The sequence below is a fragment of the Rhagoletis pomonella genome, unplaced genomic scaffold (assembly GCF_013731165.1).
Source record: "Rhagoletis pomonella isolate Grant_MI unplaced genomic scaffold, Rhpom_1.0 Rhpom_scaffold_02357, whole genome shotgun sequence".
Classification (NCBI taxonomy): domain Eukaryota; kingdom Metazoa; phylum Arthropoda; class Insecta; order Diptera; family Tephritidae; genus Rhagoletis; species Rhagoletis pomonella.
In genome coordinates, this window is record NW_023460911.1 from 9,941 (window position 1) to 30,700 (window position 20,760).

Here is a 20,760-nt window from a genome sequence, read left to right on the forward strand (position 1 = left end):
TATGGGGGGATAAATGTTGTCGTAGAAAACAGGACACCCCTTAGTTTTTTCCTTTCGGTATTTGTAATATCTATACCAACTTAAAATTGTTTACTGTAATCAATACAAGGTGTCAATGACTTTGAAATGCGCTACTAAATTCTTTTGAAACTGACAGAAATTTTGATGATTTTTATAAATAGCTGCTGTTGTTATGATAACTGAAGCTTGTTATATTTTTTCGGCTATTTTAAATTTGAAATGATCTTAAAGCATGTTCACATTATCGTAATTTACGGTTAATTTCTAATTTATAAGCAAATCATGCCGAAATCAAGTAATCGCCTTGTAAAATCTGTCAATTAATTAAGCAGAAATGAAATAATTCATCATGAATCAAAAAAAAATACTTGTAATTTATTTTAGCCCTCATCGTTGAGGAAATTTTAAAAATGCCTAAAGGTAGGCAATTATTTTTTATTAATCAAGTTCAAACCACATATTCGTACGTACACGTCCTAATGAAATATTTATAGAAAGTATGAAAGCAAGCCTGAACGCACTTGATTTATGTGAAGTAATTTGATCGAAACAAAATAATTTATTCTGTAATGTGAACATAATTTTAGGTTGCTTAACCAATTGTTTGGTTAATATACATATGTACAATAGGATGCCCATCGAAAATGCATTTTTGGAAATTTCAAGACCCTACCCCCTAATTTTATTCGTGTTTATGAGAAATATTATTGCCTATTTTTATATATTTTTTTAAAGGTCCTTTAGAGGTCGCGACCTCGCGATTATGAATAACTATTGTTGAATAACTATTCTTGGTTCGATTTCAAAGATCGAATATGACCTGAGAAGAGGATAATAGGCCTTTAAAATGGTATATAACAGGGGTGGGCAAGGCCGAGGCCGAAAAGAGCCACATGTAAATTCTAAATGCTACAAAGAGCCAAAAAAAACAAAAAATTTATTTATAAATAAAATTATTATTAGAAATGAAAAACATTAATTTTATTATTATTCTATGTACGTAATATTGATATCCCGTTGGGCAAATTTTCAAAATCTGGTTTTACGTCAATTAAAGCCGTTCGTAACAGCTCTGTCAGATGTTAGTTAATCAATAGGTACCTTCGTTTAAAATCTCCAGTAAAAAATGCCCGACAGCAAAATTGCGGCGAAATGTCATCTGTCCTCTCACACGAATAATATTTAATTTTTCTTTGCGAAAATGCCAATTTTACCCCATTTTGAAATGGGCCCCGAGTGCTTGTAGAAGGGGCAGGGAGACGAAGGATGAATTTTCTTAGTTTATACTGTGCTCTTTCTAATGAGTTTTAGGTGACACACACCTTCCCCCTCCGCTCCCCTCCGAAAAATCATTTTACATATAACCGAACATTTCCCACGCACAACATTAAATCCTCTGACGTATTGTTTGATTGCTAAAAATGTGGCAAGGTAGGTCATAATTTTGTACAATTTATGAAACTTCAAAAACTTATTTTTTGTCAAAAATTTTGAAATGAAACTACCTTCTTTTCATATCATGGTAGAGACAAATTCAAAATTTTCAAATGTTCCATCATAGCTACGGTGACCATAATTATTGCAGCCGAATACGGGACTAAAACTAATTTTGCTTATTTTTTCCACAAAAGCTAGAGGATTTTAAAAATCGTTTTCGATGATTCTAGATTTATTAGCCTTGAAACAGTATTTTATTTGGCGTAAATTTTTCGATATTTTGTGAAAGCAGCACATATGTAAATATTCAGTGTAACATCACACATTCGTAGAATATTTTTCCATAACTTTGTACTTTGTGCTCGGGATTTTTACCCCGCAAAATTTTTTTTCAAACATTCCTAGGCAGGGAAACATGATGCAAATATGCGACTACTTTTGAAACACGAGTGGTATTCAACGGATTATTGTCAGACTCGGATTTCGACCAAGCGCAATGTAGTGAATATCATCCGGAACGGGCTGAATGTAAAACGTACCCTTCCATCTTTGAGAACTTCTTTACTTTTACAACATTCTCCTGGTAGTCATCTTACTTGGAGTTTCTCATGTTGAAGATAGATTCCTTCGTACAATCAGCAATAATTTCATTTCTTTTTATTTCACAAAATTTGAAAACTGCCTCCACACCCGGCACATTGGACAGCCAGCCGTGTGTATTTTTTGTGGGCTTTGGAATCCATATACGTAAACAAAGTTTGAAATTTTAAAGTAAAATGTGAGCAAAGTAACAATTTAAAGACGAAATTCTCGAAAAAAGGAAAATCAGCTGCTCTACTGATTATTCAAAGTGAAATGCTAAATACTAGTGAAATTTCTTTTCGAAAATTTTAACAAAAATCATTAACGTCTATTTTCGATTCGTACCAGGGATAGAATTCCAAAATTTCGAAATGTGCCTAATGGACTCCAAAAATAGTGCCAAAAAGGATATGAAGGTGCCACAAAATTGAAATTGCTTTATTTTAAGGCTTTTTAAGAACCACATATGGGTTTCCATCGGAAGGTCTACCGCGACAAAAAAATAAAATAAAAGTCATATATCTAACGTATTTATGACCCAAATTGTCTGCTTTTTAAAATTATTACTGGTTATGTAGGTAGAAAAATGTTTGCGTAAAATGGTCTTGCTAAGTGGCGCCAAGGTCGAGATATTTCGACAAACCATATTTATGGTCCGATTTGGTTCGTATTCGGCGTATGTAGTTGAAACATAATAAATCATAGATTTCCAAAAAATGTACCCTGAATTGGCGCTGAAGCCAAAATATAAAGTGCATTCGACATAAAATGCATGCTTTATTTGCGTTGAAAATTCATTTAAAAGCAATATTAACAAAAATATAACGATGGAAATGTATGTCACGTCACGCTACGTCGCGTGTCGCTTCACACTTGGGGTTGTAAAAGAAAATTTAAACAAGTTGCATTAATTCAAAAAACTTTAAAAACAACTAGAATTACTCCAAATCACGAAAAGAGCCATCCACAATTCGCAGAGGTTAGCAATTTTGTAAGAAAAGAAAAAATCAACTTCCATTTTCGTCACGTACCGACTCTCTTTAATTGCTTATATTTAAGGACCATGCGGTTCGAGTGTTTTCATTTTGCGGTTAAATATAGAGCTAATCATGTGCTATACAATGGTCCAAAAAAAGTAAAAGAAAACACATGTTTTTCCTTGTTTGTGCCTCATTGAAACGTACGACTGTCACGTATGTGATGTATGGAAATACCCATATGTATTTTTAGAAAGAGTATGTTTAATGTACTACATTAGAGGAAAGGCATAGTAAAATAACACAATATTCCAATTATGAAGGGGAAAAACACTGAAATATAGCTACTCGGACCTGTTTACACATATGCATACATACCTATGTGCGACATAATACCAGTGCGACATTTTGACCAGTTTTGACTATTCTTTACATTGAATAATTTTTATTAGTTTTATTAAATGACCCTTATTTTAATATATGATTGTTTGAGTAATATATGATTGTTCGTTATATACTAGATTTCTATAAATTAGGATTGTGGCAAAACTGAATGAATTGTGGCAAAGGTGCTCTTGTGAATGAAAGTGCCAAAAATGGCACTATTGTGCTTACTTTTCCATCACTGATTCATACTCACGAATACCCAGTTTTTCTCCGCAAAATTATAACTTCAGAAACCATCTACAAATGTATGTGCTCCTTGATTTGAATCGCAAGCGTCCAGACTTAAAATAAAAACTCGTTCATAGACATGTCATTTTTAACGCATAGTAGACATGTCATTTTAACGCAAAGGTGCCAAAATACCAAATACGGGACAAATACCGGACATTAGAAGAAATACAGAACATTTGGCGTCCCGTATGACTAATGTGACCAACCGTACTTCTTTCGGAAGTACAGTACTTCTTTTTTCGCTCGTGTACTTCGTACTTCGAAGTACAGTCAAATGTACTTCTTTGCGATATTTTGTACTTCGGGAGGGAGATTTTGTAACCAGTTAGCAACAATTTTCGGATCGCTATCGCACTTTTTGACGCATGATATAAATGTTTTTACGTCAAAAAATGCAATAGCGATTCGAAAATTGTCGCTAACTGGTTACAGAATCTCCCCCCAGGTCCTGTTCTTCTCCGTTCTTCTGGACATTCGTCACATGGCCTGGACGATAAATTCGTTCAAACCATTAAAGTCGCCGGGGGCCGATGGCATCATATCTGCGCAGCTGCAAAGGGCTCTGAAGTTGTCGTGCAATTGGTTTGATCCATGCATGAGGACCGGGTACATCCCCAAGGCTTGGAGGGTAGTCAGTGTTGCGTTCATCCCGAAAGCCGCGAAAGGTTATCATGTTTCTCCTATGGATTTTAGGCCTATCAGTCACTGTTTTTCAAGAGCTCAATATGCTTATTGCAAGAAAAGGTCGGTGAATACCGCCCTGCACACATTGGTAAAGTGGTCAGAGGAAGTCTTCACGCATGAAGATTGTGCAGTAGGGGCCTCTTCGATATCGAGGCGGCCTTCAACAATGTCACCCCAGAGGCAATAGTCAAGTATATTCATAATCTGGGGGTTGAAACCAACCTAATAAGTTTCCTTCGTGACAGAACTGTCGCAGCGAAGTGGGGAGTCAATCGGAGCCCTCCAAAAGGTGGTGTTCTCTCGCCCCTGCCCTGGATTGCGGTTGTAAACGACCATCTAGAGGAAGTGGAAAAGTGGGCTGTCGGGCGATCGCCTATGTAGATGATGTGGAACTTTTGGTTAAGGGACGATTTCTGTACACCCTTTTTATTGTAGCTCAAGGTTACCTGAACCAGGTAACTAGGTTGGCGATCAACGGTGGCTGTCGTAGAAGCCTAATATTCAAGAGGAAGTTGAAGTGGAATCATCTCCACACTTTCTTTTAGACTGTCCAACCTTCGCGAGGCTTGGATGGAAACATTTGGGCACGCACTTGTGGACAAACACTGAGTTCTCAGGGATCAAAATTAGCCGCATTCGAAATTTCGTAATCGGCTCGCGGCGTTAACGTAACTCAACCTAATCTGTACTTCTTTGAGCTATGAAATAGTTGGTCACATTACGTATGAAATAAATAAATTACCAGGACCAAGGACGGATGATCACTGCAAGGAGCCTTGCCCTATCCTCTCGGCAACCCTATTCACCACCTGGACGAAGGAGGTCAGGCTGCAACTGGTTATTCACGTTGAGGGCGTAACAATACCGAAGGTGAATAACCCGATAATCCTCGGAGTTACCTTCGACAGTCTGCTCTCCTTCTCGGAGCATACAACCGCAATTGTCAACAAAGTACAGAGCAGCAACAATGTCCTCAAGTCGCTGGCCGGCAGCACTTGGGGCAAAGATAAAGAAACGTTGTTGGCAACATACAAGGCAATTGGCCGGCCGGTTCTAAACGATGCACCGCCCGTATGGTCGCCTGGGACTAGCAGGATGCAGTGGATGAAGCTACAGACTTGCCAGAACACGGCACTACGAACAGCGGCTGGATGCCTCCTGATGACGCTCCAACACCACCTACACGACGAGGACCAGATGCTCCCAGTCAAGGATCATAATACAATGCTCTGCAAGCAGTTCCTTGTGGTGAGCCACAGACGTGGTCATCCCAGTAAACAGCTGCTTGCAGAAGAGCCCTCGCCAAGGCACGTCAGGAGGCATCTCTACGAACTGACGGACGAAGTCCAGAGGTTTATTAAACAACCTCTGGACCCGTCAACCTACCGATAGGCCTTGAACGGCATTCACAGGGAATCAGTCTCGAGTTATGTAGACTCCCGCCCTCGTTTCGTTTTCGTTTTATTACCTCACCGGTAAAAATAAATTTATTATTCCGAAATTACGGCAACGCTAAAGTGAAAGTTCACTAAATTCGTCATTAAATTTCAAAGGTTGGCAATGCAACATAAGCAAATAAAGAGCAAGAGCCACTGTTAGCAAAAAACAAAACCTTGGTTGAAATATCTAATATATCTGACACACGAACCAAAACCAAACCAAAATTTAAAGTTGGCTACAAATTTTTAAAGGCTACATCGGGTGAGCAACAATTTATCAATTCGAGAAGTTAATGCGCTGATGAGGAAACGAAAACTCGTATATCGAGGCGATAAAGTGGCCGGTAATCTAAAGGTTAGGCCCTTATTATGAGTTGCATTCGATTTTCGATCTTCGCAGGCTATAGAAGATCGAAAGTGAAATTTGTATTACGAGCTATGCAAGCGTGTCGAAATTTTCGTTGAGTATCGAATTTTCTGTCGAACAGAATTTTGCTTTCATTGGTGTAGCGAAGTGTTAGAAAATTGTGAAAAATGTATGATTTTGCATTTGTTTTCTTGCTTTTTGGCGGCTAGACACTAATTTTACAAAATTTTTTATTATTTTCATGCAGTTCTAACGACGAAAGACGATACCTATGGCTTTTTGCCGGAGAAACGCTCCGTGCTCACAACGAAGCTCTTCAGTCGACTGATGTCCACACCCGAGAGCTCATTGGGAGTGTGAAAAAAGTGCGACCCAAGGTGCTTAAACCTTAGGCTCGCAAAGGCAGGGCACCAGAGCAGCAGATGTTGCAGATTCCACCTCATCGTCCTCCATGCAGCTGGTGCAGTAAGGGTTATCCGCGACACTCAGCCTTACCGCATGGTTACCAATCACACAGTGACCAGTAAGCACTCCCACCAATAGTGGGATGCAGCTTGCTTAGTCTCAAGAGCTCCCTAGACCGCCCCCGGTCCACCCGTGGCCAGAAAGACTTTGCCACTCTGCACTCCAAGGTGTTCGCCCAGCGCTCGCTGAGCTGACTTAACGCCCATCTGTCCAGAAGCAGACCACACGAGGTCAGAGGAGCCCCCAGACCCTCCCTATCCGAAAGTAATTCCTCGAGGGTTCCCTGTCTTGCTAGCTCATCAGCCATGCAGTTGCCAGCGATTTCGCTGTGACCTGGAACCCAAATAAGCTTAATAGCAAAATAGTTAGACGCGGTCGATAGGGAAGTCAAACACTCCCTCACCGTTTTCGAACGCACCATCAGGGAGCCAAGAGCCTTGATGGCAGCCTGGCTGTCAGAATAGATATTTACCTCTTCAACAGATGTTACACTAGAGAGCAACCAATCTGAAGACTCTTTTATTGCGGCCACCTCAGCCTGGAAAACACTACAGTGATCCGGTAGCCTAAATTTCAGGTTGATGGAGAGCTCTTCGCAGAAGACACCTCCGCCCACCTTCCCATCCAGCTTCGACCCATCTGTAAATAAGTTTACTGGTCCTCGGTTCCAGACACCTCCGACCACCTTCCCATCCAGCTTCGACCCATCTGTAAATAAGTTTACAGGTCCTCGGTTCCAGATACTGCACCCCTCCCAGTCTTCCCTCGCCGGAATGTGGGTGGTAAAAGATCCATTCGGGCCCAGAACCGGCGTGCAGTGGTCTGTCCGAGTCGGTAGGAGCCCGAAGTCTCTTAGAATTCCGGAGTGCCCATAGCTCGAGGTGAACTTGAAGCCCACCCCTCTTAGCCTTACTGCGGCACGCGCAGCGGCGACCCTGCCAGCTATGTCTATAGGCACAACATTTAACATGGCATTAAGCGCAAGTGTAGGTGTGGTTCAAGTGCCCCACTGATTCCAATTAAGGTGGCTCTTTGCACCTTCTCCAGCTGCTTGACGATGTAGGCCTTGTCAAGTGCGTTCCACCAGACGAGTACCCCATATAATAAGATTGGCTTGATTATAGTTTCATAAAGCCAATGCACTACCTTCGGCGAGAGGCCCCAGCGTTTGCCAATGGCCCCTCTGCAACAATACAGTGCTACTGTAGCCTTCTTGACTCTTTCCTCCACGTTAGGCTTCCAGGAAAGCTTACTGTCAAGGATCAAGCCCAAGTACTTCACCCTGTCAGAAAGCCTCAGAGGAAGACCACCCAAAGAGGGAAGACGGCAATTCGGTATCTTATACCTCCTAGTAAAGAGAACAAGCTCCATTTTACTGGGATTTACACCTAGCCCGCAGCTAGAAGCCCAGTTCTCGACCAAGCTCAAGTAACCCTGCATAAGCTCAAATAGTGCTTCCGGGAACTTTCCTTTTGTTATCAATACTACATCATCGGCATAGGCAACCACCCGACAGCCACTTCTTTCCAGAGCCACCAGCACGTCATTGATTACAACGACCCAAAGTAATGGCGAGAGAACTCCCCCTTGCGGAGTACCTCTACTCACACACCTCCGGATTGCAGCGTTGCCCCACTCTGCCGCGACAGTTCTATTGCAAAGCAAGCGGTAAATAAACCTGACAAGGTCGGCTCCGACCCCTAGCTTATTTAGGGAGTTAACTACAGCTTCAGGCAAAACATTTTTAAAAGCCCCCTCGATATCAAGGAAGGCACCGACCGCAAATTCCTTCTGCGAGAAGGATTTCTCGATATTTTCAACGACCGTGTGTAAGGCCGTTTCGACAGACCTGCCCTTGCAGTAAGCATGCTGATCCAAGGAAAGGCGCTCCCTGAGGATCCCGCTTCTTAAATGCAGATCGATCAGCCTCTCCAGCGTCTTCAGAAGAAACGAGGAGAGACTTATCGGCCTGAAATCCCTGGGTGATACATGAGAGGCTTTACCCGCCTTGGGAATGAACACGACTCTGACCACCCTCCAAGGCCCCGGAACATGACCCTTAGCCAGACAACCCTCGAAAATGGGCATCAACCAGCGGCACGACACCTCTGCAGATTTCTGCAGTTGGGCCGGTATTATGCCGTCGGGGCCCGGGGCCTTGAAGGGCTTGAAGGAGCCAATGGCCCAAAGGCGATCCATGTTTAGGATTTCCGAGACATTCGTCTCGGGGATCGACTCCCCTAACCGGGTCCCTCCCGGGTCCGGGTTGCAGGGGAAAGGAGCATCCGAAGAGACTCCTCGCTGCTCATTGCCCAGCCGCCGCCCTCATCCCTGATGTATCCCAGGGGAGCGGGATTCTCAGAAAGAACTCGCCGAAACCTTGCACACTCCTGACTACCCTCCAGGCTTTCGCAGAACAGTCTCCACGATGTCCGCTTCGCTTTTCTTATCTCGGACTTATACATCCCAAGCCCAATCTTATACAGTGCCCAGTCGGAGGCTGATTTACTCTTCCTGGCCCTATTGAAAAGGCCTCTGCTGGAGGCCCTAAGATCAGAGAGCTCCTCCGACCACCGGAGCGGTTTGCTCTTACCTTTGTGGTAACTCAGGGGACAAGACATATCAATGGCCCTTTTACACGAAGTGGTGAACACTCCAATTAATTCGTCAATTTCGCCTTCACTCCAGGTCCCGCCCCCACGGGCGCAACCGGAAGCAATTCCTGCAGACTTCTGCAGTATAGGTCCCAGTTGGTTCCCCTGAGATTCCTGTAAGGTTTGTACTTAGGACGCGCTTCGTCCAAAGCGAATTGTATGTACCGATGATCGGAAAAGGAGTGCTCACTAAGAACTCTCCGGCCAGATATACGGGACATTATATCAGAAGAGACCAACGTGATATCTAAAACCTATTCTCTACTAGCCGTTACAAAAGTGGGGTCGCTCCCCCTATTACATATACATAAATTTTCATTAAGTATAAAATTAAAGAGTGACTCACCTCTACTGTTGATATCTGAGCTGCCCCAAATCGTATGGTGGGAATTCGCGTCAGACCCAATAACAACGCGGATCCTCCTGCGTCTAGCTTCTGCCACCGCATTCCTTCGTAAGCACGGAGGTGGCTCCACCCCGTCCTCGTGTGCCATATAAGCGGAGATTAACACGAGTTCTCCGGTTGCACCCTCAAGGCTCACCGTGACAATGTCTCCATCGCTGAAGAGAGGCAAAATAAAAGCATTAAGTTCCTTCCTGATGAGCATGCAGGATCGAGGTCTACCTGCATCCCGCCGCACCACCAATTTGTAGTCCCTCTTCCCGATACCAGAAACCTTATTGCAGCTGCTCAGCCACGGCTCCTGGATCAGGACTACATCAACTCCACCTTGCTCAAGGTGGATTAAAAGGTTGGCTGACGCCGCCTTAGAGTGCTGAAGATTGATCTGAAGAATATTCATCCTCCGAAATCCTCTCCAGCACCCCTCCGCAGGCGCCATCCCCATCGGACGCAAGGAGCAATTCCTCCTCCGCCCTGTTGAATAGCGGGCCAACAGTGATAACCGATCCCGCACTCGAAGGAGGGCCAGCAATGCTGCCACTGTCCGACATGACGGACTCGACCTCCATACCTATGGGGGCATCCTCCACATTCATATTTTCGCCCACCAGCGCAACCGGAACAGGCTCGTCATCCCCTCTGGAGTCGATCTGGTAGACCTTCATGACTACCTTCTCGAAGCCATAGTAGATGACTTCCTGTCTTTCGGCGAGAGGCTTAAGAGACTCCGAGTTCAGCAACATCAGCGCTTGCCGAAAGTCACCGTCGGAGCTCTCAAACCGGATTGCCTTCCAGTTTTGCGCCGGAAGGTCCGGGTTGCAGTGGCGGAAGATATCTTCCACCTCTCTCAGCGAGGAAGGTGCCGAGGGAAGCCAGACCAGAGCACGCGGACGCAAGGGAAGGTCCCCCTTGTCCACAGCCTCGAGTTTGGCTCCCACCCAAACCTCCCCGACCAAGGCTACTGCCGCCTTGTAAAGCGCGGCCGTCCGCTCATCGGCATACACCACCTTCTTGATCATCCCCTGATGCCAACCAGCACTCTCGCACCGCGGCGCACAGTGTTTCGACTATATGGAGGCAGGTGGAAATAATAGTAAACCTGCAACAATTTCACTGAAACTTGACATGTGCTCTAGGTTTACTTAGAAATAGGGAATTATGAAATTTGGTAAAGATGGAATGATTGCCACGCCTTCTACTCTTGTGGGCGGAAACATTAAATTTCATCCTATTTCGATGAAATTTAGTTTGTGCTCACTTTTTTATTAGAAAAAACTAAATATGAAATATGGGGAAGATTGGATCAGTATAACGTCCAAAAATCACAAAAAATGTGGGCCCAGTCGTTAAATGTGATGGAATTTTGGTAAATTTTTGTTTCCTGCTTTTCACTCTCAGAAAACAAAGGTTATACTATAAATTGACTTAGGTGTAAATACTCCCTTTTTTCCAATGTTTGGTGAGATTTTTTCATTGTTCGAAAAATTCTTTTCGCTGAAAATCTAAAATTTAGAAAATTAAAAATTACATATATATTCCAAAAATCAAATTATATATTCCAAAATTATATAAAATTCTCTAAAACATTTGTCTAATTTCAAGACCTGACGGACCGGTACTCACACTTTTTTTTACTAATAATCTTTAGCATCTACATTTCAAAGCAAATTTTTTGGTAAGAAAATAGGAAAGTACCAAATAAATCATAAATACCTTCACCTGAATATTCCACGATAATTAAATAATGGATTATGGTTGAAAAAGAAACATTTTCTTTAATGTGTTAATCGCCAAAGGCCACTTAACTGATTACTCGGTATCGCGCCGATTCCCGTATTTCTTTGGAAATGTATCGTTCGTGAAGAAGGGGAGTGAGTAAATAATGTGAAATGTGAAATGTGGTATTTGTGACTTTTATTTTTCCCTCTCTAGGTCCAACTGGTGTTTTTTATCAACTGTCACCATGATTTTTTTCTATCTGCCTCCATATAGTCGAAACACTGTGCGGCGGTGGCCCCGGGTTTTCCCTGACCACCCTCATAAACACCCCTGATAAGGCCGAATACACCTTTCATTTTAATTGCCACAAATTTACATATGTATAAGCACACTATTTAGTTTGCTCGATTTGTAAACAAAGCTTCTCAGCGGTGAAAAATATACTATTGTGAACAGCCTAAACGAGCGAAATTCACAATAGTGCATTCTTCATCGGATGATCGCCATAATACTTAATGAAAATTCGTTCGATCAACACATTCGACCACAGCCGAAGATCGAATGCAACTCATAATAGGGGCCTTAGATAAGAAAACGGCCCTAAGTCAGAAAGCCAATTTTCATTCTCCAATTGCGGGTAATGTTCCGATCTCAATATGCGTATTTGTATATAAAAGGAATAAAATAAAATTAAAAAAAAAAAACAATGGAAACGAATGTCCAGCAAAGAAATATGTATTTTAAAAAGTAAAAAGAGCCAAAATGTTCTAAACAAAGAGAAAGTAAAAAAGAGCCGCACTTTGCTAAGCAAAGAGCCGCATTTGGCTAAAAGAGCCGCGTTTGTTCATCGTTGGTATATAATATTCTATTGTCGGACTTGGCTTGTTGGGATTTTTTATCGGGTAAAATAAAAAAAAAACCATATTTCTCTTAATTTTTTTAAATTTTGACTATCAATAATTTCCACAATTTCAAAATATGTAGCACTATCTAAAACAAAACCTATTTCTAAATAAACTGATAGCTCATTTATTGCAATCGCATAAAAATTGTCGAAGTTAGGCGACTTTTCTTAAATACGCCCTTGAATTTATATTGTGTATGTACCGAACTTTGAGAATTTTTGAGCACTGTGGCTAAGGAATACATCAATATTTATTCAAAATTGATATATACTGTTGGATTCATATCTGCCAGTGCACATATGGGTTAAACGCACTGCTGCCAACCGTTACAACTATACCATTGTAAATGACATTTGTTCTAATTCTTTCTTTTTCGCTAAATAATAAATCGAGCGACTATCAGCAGAAACACACGCGTTTTTCTTTTTCCAGTTTGAAGCTCTTGGTAACATTAGCGTACATTATTTTGGTCCTTCGAGCCGGATTCCGCAGTCGGGACTGAAGTATATCTTTAAACAATCCACTTTTATAATCTAACTAAAACTAAAAAAAGCCCAAAAATCGTTGCAACGATTACAGCAACTACATCGTAACCTGCAAATTTGAGGTTACGTTGGACACGTGATCATGACGGTCAAACTGCGCGATGCAGCGTTGAAGACGATCAAGAGATACTTGGCTGTTTCCACCAACGAAGCCAACGGATTCAGTAGCTCAAAAATTGAAGGCTACGTGAAGCTTCTAGAAGAGCAATGGGCAAAGTTCACGGAGGCACAGGATGCGGTAAAGGTTTCATGTGGAGTCGAAACGATTGATGCTGAAGAGCAAGCGCGTGTGCAGGCAGAAGCCTGGTGGAGGCGCTTTGTAACTTCAAGCAAGTGCTTAGTCAAACATCGTTGCCTATCGCCAGTACACCCACGGCAGTAACACAGGCTATCGAGACGTCGATTCTATTCCCGATTCGTTTAAGGCATTGGTGCACGATAATACGACGCTCTCAGGCTACCAGAAGTTGCACTATCTTCGCAGCTGCCTTCAAGGCGAGGCGCTGCAGGTCGGCTCTAACCTAACAATTTCGGAGGCAAATTACCATGCGGCTGGGATCTGATTTGCTCAAAGTATAAGGTGAGGCGAATCATCGTTGATAGTCACTTTCGCGCAATATTCAACATAAAGCCAGTTTCGAACGAAAGAGCACAAACACTTAAACACGTTCTCAATTCAATGTTGCAAAACATACGGGCTTTGCAAGCGCTTGAACGGCCAGTAGAGGCCTGGGATGATTGGGTAGTATATTATCTGTTATCTAAACTTACACATGAAACCCGGAAACCGTGGGAGTTGTCATTAACGAATGATAAGCTGCCTACATTCAACGACTTGCAAACATTCCTCGAGAGCCGGTGCCGATCGCTAGAGGTACTAGCACCTGGTAGTGGCGGACCAACCAGCAAAAGGGGTAGTAATGCAGCCGTGTTGCATGCGGCAAGTTCATCCAATCGACATTCGCCTCGCCACACGCAATCTTCAAGAGCCGATTCATGCACGTACTGCTCTTCTCAGCACAGAATCTACGCCTGCAGCAGCTTCAAGGAGCTAAGCCCGGCTGCTCGAGCACAAATCATCAAACAAAGGGAAGCATGTTTCAACTGTCTTCGTCAGGATCACAAAGCATCAAATTGCAAGAGCACGTCCAATTGTTTGAGGTGTGGTCGCCGGCACCACACGCTACTCCATGAAAGCTACAACAACACGAATAGCCCTTGCGAAACATCAGCAGCGGCAGCTGATACAGCATCATGCGCTGCACCTGCACCCAGCCGGGTGTCTAGCGAAAAGCATACTCATCTTGCAACTAGTTCTCTTGATCCTGTCAATGCGCTATACCGAAGCCACGACAGCGCCCTTGCTGCGCTGCCGACATCAGCGCTGGCTTCGTCACAAAGTGCAGCTGAGCTCACTACTCCTGCAGGGAAGCGGGAGTCTAATGGATCAGACATCAATTGTAATAGTGCACCAGCTGCACCGTTACCGCTAACAGAGTTTCCACCGTGCGGCACATCCGCATTCTTGTCACCTGCTACAGACCAGGCGTCCAACGGAGAGGTTCAACAAGCAACAGCATGGTCGCAGGGTGGCAATATGACATCACACTACGCCGAAGCAGACAACGCCATATTACTGGCTACCGCAGTAGCCAATGTACGTGACTACGCCGGCCACTGGCACGCTATGCGCATACTTTTCGACAATGGGTCGCACGCTTCATTTGTCACAGAGCGTTGCGTACAACAACTACGTCTTCCAAGAAGATCATCAGCTATCCTGATCACAGGCATAGGCTCTACGCCAATCGGTAGGCCAAGGGGTGAGGTACTCCTTACTATCGCGTCATAGCAATTACAGCCGTCTTACGTCATCAACGCCATTGTTTTGCCAAAGATAACTAGCGATCTGCCTACCACCTGCGTGAGCGTCGCAGATTGGCAACACATCAAAGGACTTGTACTGGTAGATCCGCACTTCGCCACACCAGGTCCCATCGACATACTCATCGGTATGGACGAAATGGAGCATTTTCTGACTACTGATCTACGCAAAGGCCCTCCTGGTACACCCCTGGCTCAGCGGACAGCACTCGGATGGGTTCTCTTTGGACGAACCAGAAATCCAACAACTACTACACACGCGGAGGTCCCGAGCCTACATTGCGATGTAGATCTTGTTAAGATTTTAAGCAAAGTTTGGGAGCTTGACCAGGTCCCGCATCGGCAACATCTCACGAACGAAGAAAAGTTCTGTGAAGATCTCTTCGACTCAATACACCAACGTGCAGCAGACGGGCGTTTCATTGTGCAGCTACCTCTAAAACCTTCTGTGCTTATAGGCCAGACCCGTTCTGTCGCATTACGCAGTTTTTATAGGTTTGAGAAGCGATTAGCTGCAAACGAAAACCTACGTCGGCACTATGTGGAGTTCATGCATGAGCTGTTGCGGTTGGGTCACATGGAGTGCGTCCGTGATAGACCCTCATCCTGTTATTACATGCCTCATCACGCGGTATTAAAAGAGACAAGCGAAACAACAAAATTAAGAATTGTGTTCAACGCATCGATGAAATCCTCCTCAGGTTTTTCGTTAAATGATGCTTTAATGGTTGGCCCACCATTACAACAAGAATTATTTCCCATTCTATTGCGTTTCCGTATGCATCGTTATGCCATGACCGCCGATATAGCGAAAATGTACCGCCAAGTATATGTTCACGAGAAGCATGTGGATTTCCAAAGAATCGTGTGGAGAGATGCGCCAACCGAAGAACTGAAAGACTATCGTATACTTCGTCTCACTTACGGTACAGCTGCTGCAAGTCACTTGGCTGTGAAGGCGTTGCAGCAAGTTGCTAAGCATAACATAGCAGAATTTCAGTCCTCTGCTGAAATCATTCTACGGGATTTCTATATGGACGACCTCCTAACAGGAGCTCACACCGCGGACGAGCTTGTGTTGCGTCAAAGTGAAGTATCTCATCTATCTACTCTTAGAAGGCGGATTTGAGCTGAGGAAGTGGGCCAGTAATTGCAAGCAGCTTTTGGATAAGATTCCAACATCCACAACGCCGATAAATCATTTGTTAGCTGAAAAGGGGGAAGTGAAAACGCTGGGGTTAACGTGGAACACGTCTCACGATTACTTGACGTATGCGGTAAGTCTTAAGACACCTCCTACTATATTGACCAAAAGAGGTTTCCTGTCGGATGCCAGCACTACTTTCGATCCGCTCGGTCTAATCGCACCTTGCACTATAAAGGCGAGAATTTGGTTTCAGCAAATTTGGCGCACTGATGTCGATTGGGACGAACCGGTTTCCGATCAAATAGCGAAAGATTGGTACCTTCATCGTGACGAGCTTCGATTGTTGTCTAACCTTAAATTAAACCGTTGGCTGGGTATGAGCCCAAATATGCACACCGAATTTCATGTATTTGCAGATGCTTCGGAGAAGGCGTATGCGGCCGTAGCCTATGCACGTACTAAGTACAGGTCGAAGGTCGCTCCGCTGAAAACTACAAATTTACCCCGACTGGAGCTGTGCGCTGCTCACCTAGCAGCAAAACTCATTAAGCAGATCACCGCTTGTGTGTGCTCGCCAGAAAGCCGCATGTTCGGGTGGACAGATTCAACTGTGACATTGGCTTGGCTACAAAGTCACCCTAGCCGATGGTCTACATTCGTGGCGAATCGCGTGGCGGAACTGCAGGAAATACTACCCTCCGAATGCTGGGCGCATGTCAGATACGAAAGCAATCATGCTGACTGTGCCTCCAGGGGTATGTCGCCATCGAGTTTGCTGTCACATAAGTTGTGGTGGCACGCTCCATCGTGGTTGTCATCTAGTTACGTACGATATGAGGTCAAGCGACAAGATCACATCACTCAGCTTGAGTTGCGTAAGAAAACTGCTGCCGCAAATGTAGCTGAACCATCACAGCAAGGGACCCTTATCGAAAAATGCTCATTCTCGAAGCTGAAAAGAGTTACGGCCTATGTGATGCGCTTCATCGAAAACGTTCGCAATTGCGCGCAAACAATGCCTCGCAAGCAAACGGCACCCTTAACCAGCAAAGAAATCCAAGTTGCAGAGCTAAAACTCATAAGGTACTGTGAGGACTAAATGTTCAACAAGAAATTTAGCCCACACAAGCAATACGACACCGCACAACAGCCAGTCAAGCAACACAACTCGTAGCAACACCCGACAGCATCTTTGTGACCATGACAACGAAACATCACACAGCAACATGTGGCTGCACGACCACGCAACATCAAGCACGGTTCCGGTCACCGCTCGCCACTGTCTACCGCGAAGCCGCGTACGAACGACATCCGCTCGTTCGCCGTCAACAGCGCACGCCAAGGGTGCCAGAAAGAGCGCTACCCGTCGCCGTCAACGGCGCAACGCCAAGCGCGTCCGCAAGAGCGCTACTCGTCGCCGTCAACAGCGCAACGCCAAGCGTGCCAACAAGAGCGCTACTTACAGTTGCCAGCAGAGCCCCACTCACAAGGGCATTACTCATCGGCGTTAACCGAGCGCCTCTCATCTGCGCGTCCAAGAGCGCCACCAGAGCATTACTAATCGGCGTTAACTGAGCGCCTCTCATCAGCGCGTCCAAGAGCGCTACTCATCGGCGTTATCAAAGCGCCACTCACCGGCACGACCAGAGCGCAACTCACATTGTAGGAGCGCTATATACCGACGCGGCCAGAACACCGCTTACCGACGTTTGCAGCGCGCCACTCAGCGGCGTCAGCAGAGCGCTGCCCACCAGAACTGAAGCCACGCCACTACCGCCTAACGGGCCCCCAACGGGACAAGAAGCCGTTACCCAGCCACTGCAAGTGACGCCACCAAATTTTGCCAAGTGTTATTTGTTATATGTTCTTTATAGAAATTAAGAAAATTTAATTAATAAAGTGCGATTTACCAGAGCCCCGAAACTACAAATTTATTGTAACGAACCCTGGACACGGCGAGTATACCCCAGCATTGTAGAAGAAGCGGCGGGGCGAATAAAACGCTTCATTACAGTACACTCAAAAGTTCTACTTTTCCAATGAAATTTATCTTTGTAGCGCCAAAAAGCCACTTCCACGACGTAGCAGTCTTTTGCGGTTACAGCCGTTTGTTGATAAAAGCGGTATCCTTCGTGTTGGAGGCAGGCTGAAGGACTCCAATGTGTCGTCTGACGTAAAACATCCTGTATTATTGGCCAAGAGCTCTCCACTGGCAAAGCTAATAGTGGCAGATATTCACAAATTTACTCTACACGCTGGTCCTCGGATTATGCAGGTTGTCCTACAGCGGCGCTATTGGGTTGTTGGTGCACGCAGTTTAATTCGAAACATATACCATAAATGTGTCAAATGTACCTTATTAAACCGTAATACAGCTCAACAATCAATGGGGAATTTACCCGAAGCTAGGGCTACATACGCTCGTTGTTTTACCCGCAGTGCAGTAGATTTCGCTGGCCCTTATGTGTAAAAATTTACACATGGAAGAGGGGCGAAATCCATCAAAGGGTATATATGTTCTTTCATTTGCATGTGCACTGGGGAAATGCATCTTGAGTTCGTGGGAGACCTGTCGACGCCCGCTTTTCTCAACGCTTTTAAACGGTTTTAAAATCGCAGAGGCTTTTGCAAGGTCATGTTCTCGGACAACGGCACAAATTTTGTGGGCGCCGAAAAGCATCTGCGCAACAGTTTACAACAGTGCATGACAGATGACAGATTTCCGTCATTTTTTAGCGATCTGAACATTGATTGGCGTTTTAACCCCCCAGCCGCACCCCACATGGGTGGATACTGGGAGATTGGCATCAAGCGTGTTAAGTACCATCTGAAACGTACATTAGGCGATACTCTCCTGTCATACGAGGAGTTCAATACGTTATTGACTGAAATTGAAGCTTGCGTGAACTCTCGGCCTTTGTGCGACTACTCAACAAATGTTAGCGACTAGGAGGTCCTCACACCGGGGCACTTTATAGTGGGCGAACCCCTGAAGTCCATCCCAGAACCTGAGGATCAAGGGTTCTGCGGAAACCTTCATCAGCGATGGCAATTAATTTCCGCAATGAGACAGCATTTCTGGCGCCGATGGAGAGATGAATATCTCGTAGGCTTCCAACGCCGCGCCAAGTGGTTCCGACCGTCCCGCAATATCGAGGAAGGAGATGTTGTTGCCGTCTTTGTCAAGCCTACCCCGCCGACAAAGGGGACGCTTGCAAGAGTGGTGAAATGCCATCCTGGAGACGATGGTCTCGTAAGAGTGGTCACGCTGCGAACGCCAGATGGAGAATTCGTACGGCCCACCGTGAGACTTTGCCTGCTTCCTACCAAAGGAGATTTGTTCTCCGAGGAGAATTTGTAGAGCCTTACTTACGAATACATATCCATTTAAGATAAAAATTGCCCTTTTAAAATTAATAATCTTTATTGTAATTTCCTTTCTTGTTGAACTTATCCAGGTAGTTCAAGGGTGGCGGTATGTTGGATTCATATCTGCCAGTGCACATATGGGTTAAACGCACTGCTGCCAACCTTTACAACTATACCATTGTAAATGACATTTGTTCTAATTCTTTCTTTTTCGCTAAATAATAAATCGAGCGACTATCAGCAGAAACACACGCGTTTTTCTTTTTCCAGTTTGAAACTCTTGGTAACATTAGCGTACATATACAATCGCTCTTTAGCAAAAAAATTTTTTTTCCCACTTATATCATATATGTGTATCTCAAAAACTACTTGACCGATCTCGACCAAATTTTATATACACATTATGCTTAGCCACCTTAAGTGCCGTCTTGAATATTTTTGAAATCGGACAAAACCTACTCCCCCTAAAATATATCTAGCTTTGAGTTTTTTGAAATTACCGTTACGTTGGTGGAGCCCATGGTTTTTGTCTGATTTCAAAACTTTTCAATACGGCGCTTAAGAAGCCTAAGCACAATGTGTATACGAAATTTGGTCGAGACGGTCAAGTCGCATCGGTGAGATACGCATATATCATATAAGTGGGATGGCACCCCTATTTTCCTAAAATTTCTTGAAAAACCAATTTTTTTGCTAAAGAGCGATTGTATATATCAATATCATGAATAAATATTGATAAATTCCTTAGCCACACTGCTCAAAAAATCTGAAAATCCGGTACATACACAAAATAAATTCAAGGGCGTATTTAAGAAAAGTCGCCTAACTTCGACAATTTCTATGCGATTGCAATAAATGCGCTATCAGTTTATTTAAAAATAGATTGAGTTTTAGATAGTACTACAAATTTTGAAATTGTGGAAAATATCGATGGTCAAAATTTAAAAAATTAAGAGAAATATGGTTCTTTTTTATTTTACCCGATAAAAAATTCCAGCAAGCCAAGTCCGACAATAGATTATTATATCGATGGCTGAGTGGAAGATCGACCTATCTCGGCAGCCAGTTCGAAAACATTCTATCTCAAAAAACTTTTCAAGAACGCCCTATTTCAGAATTCGTTTCAAAAACGCCCTATCTCAGTTGCCGATTCAAAAACGCCCTATATCAGCATATTTTCAATACATTTTGAAGTGAGATATGGCGGTTTTGAACCGAATTTTGAGACAAGGTGTTTTTCAATAAAATTCTGAAATAGGGCGTTCTTGAAAAGTTTTTTGAGACAGAGCGTTTTCGAACTGGCAGCCGAGATAGGTCGATCCACTCAGCCATCGATATACAATTTTAAAGGCCTATATACTATATATCCTCTTCTCAGATCATATTAGATCTTTGAAATCGAATCAAAATTTGTCATTCAAAAACCCATAAATCTAAAAAATCGCATTTTCTGATCTAAATCGACAGGTCGCGACCTATAAATG

General features: G+C 43.8%; 1 protein-coding gene across 1 annotated transcript; it reads left to right on the forward strand.

Moving 5' to 3' along the window:
* Window positions 1-18,542: 18,542 nt before the first annotated feature.
* On the forward strand, window positions 18,543-18,857 carry LOC118753330. Its single transcript, XM_036488203.1, has one exon. The coding sequence runs from the start codon at window positions 18,543-18,545 to the stop codon at window positions 18,855-18,857; it is 315 nt and encodes a 104-aa protein (XP_036344096.1).
* Window positions 18,858-20,760: the final 1,903 nt, after the last annotated feature.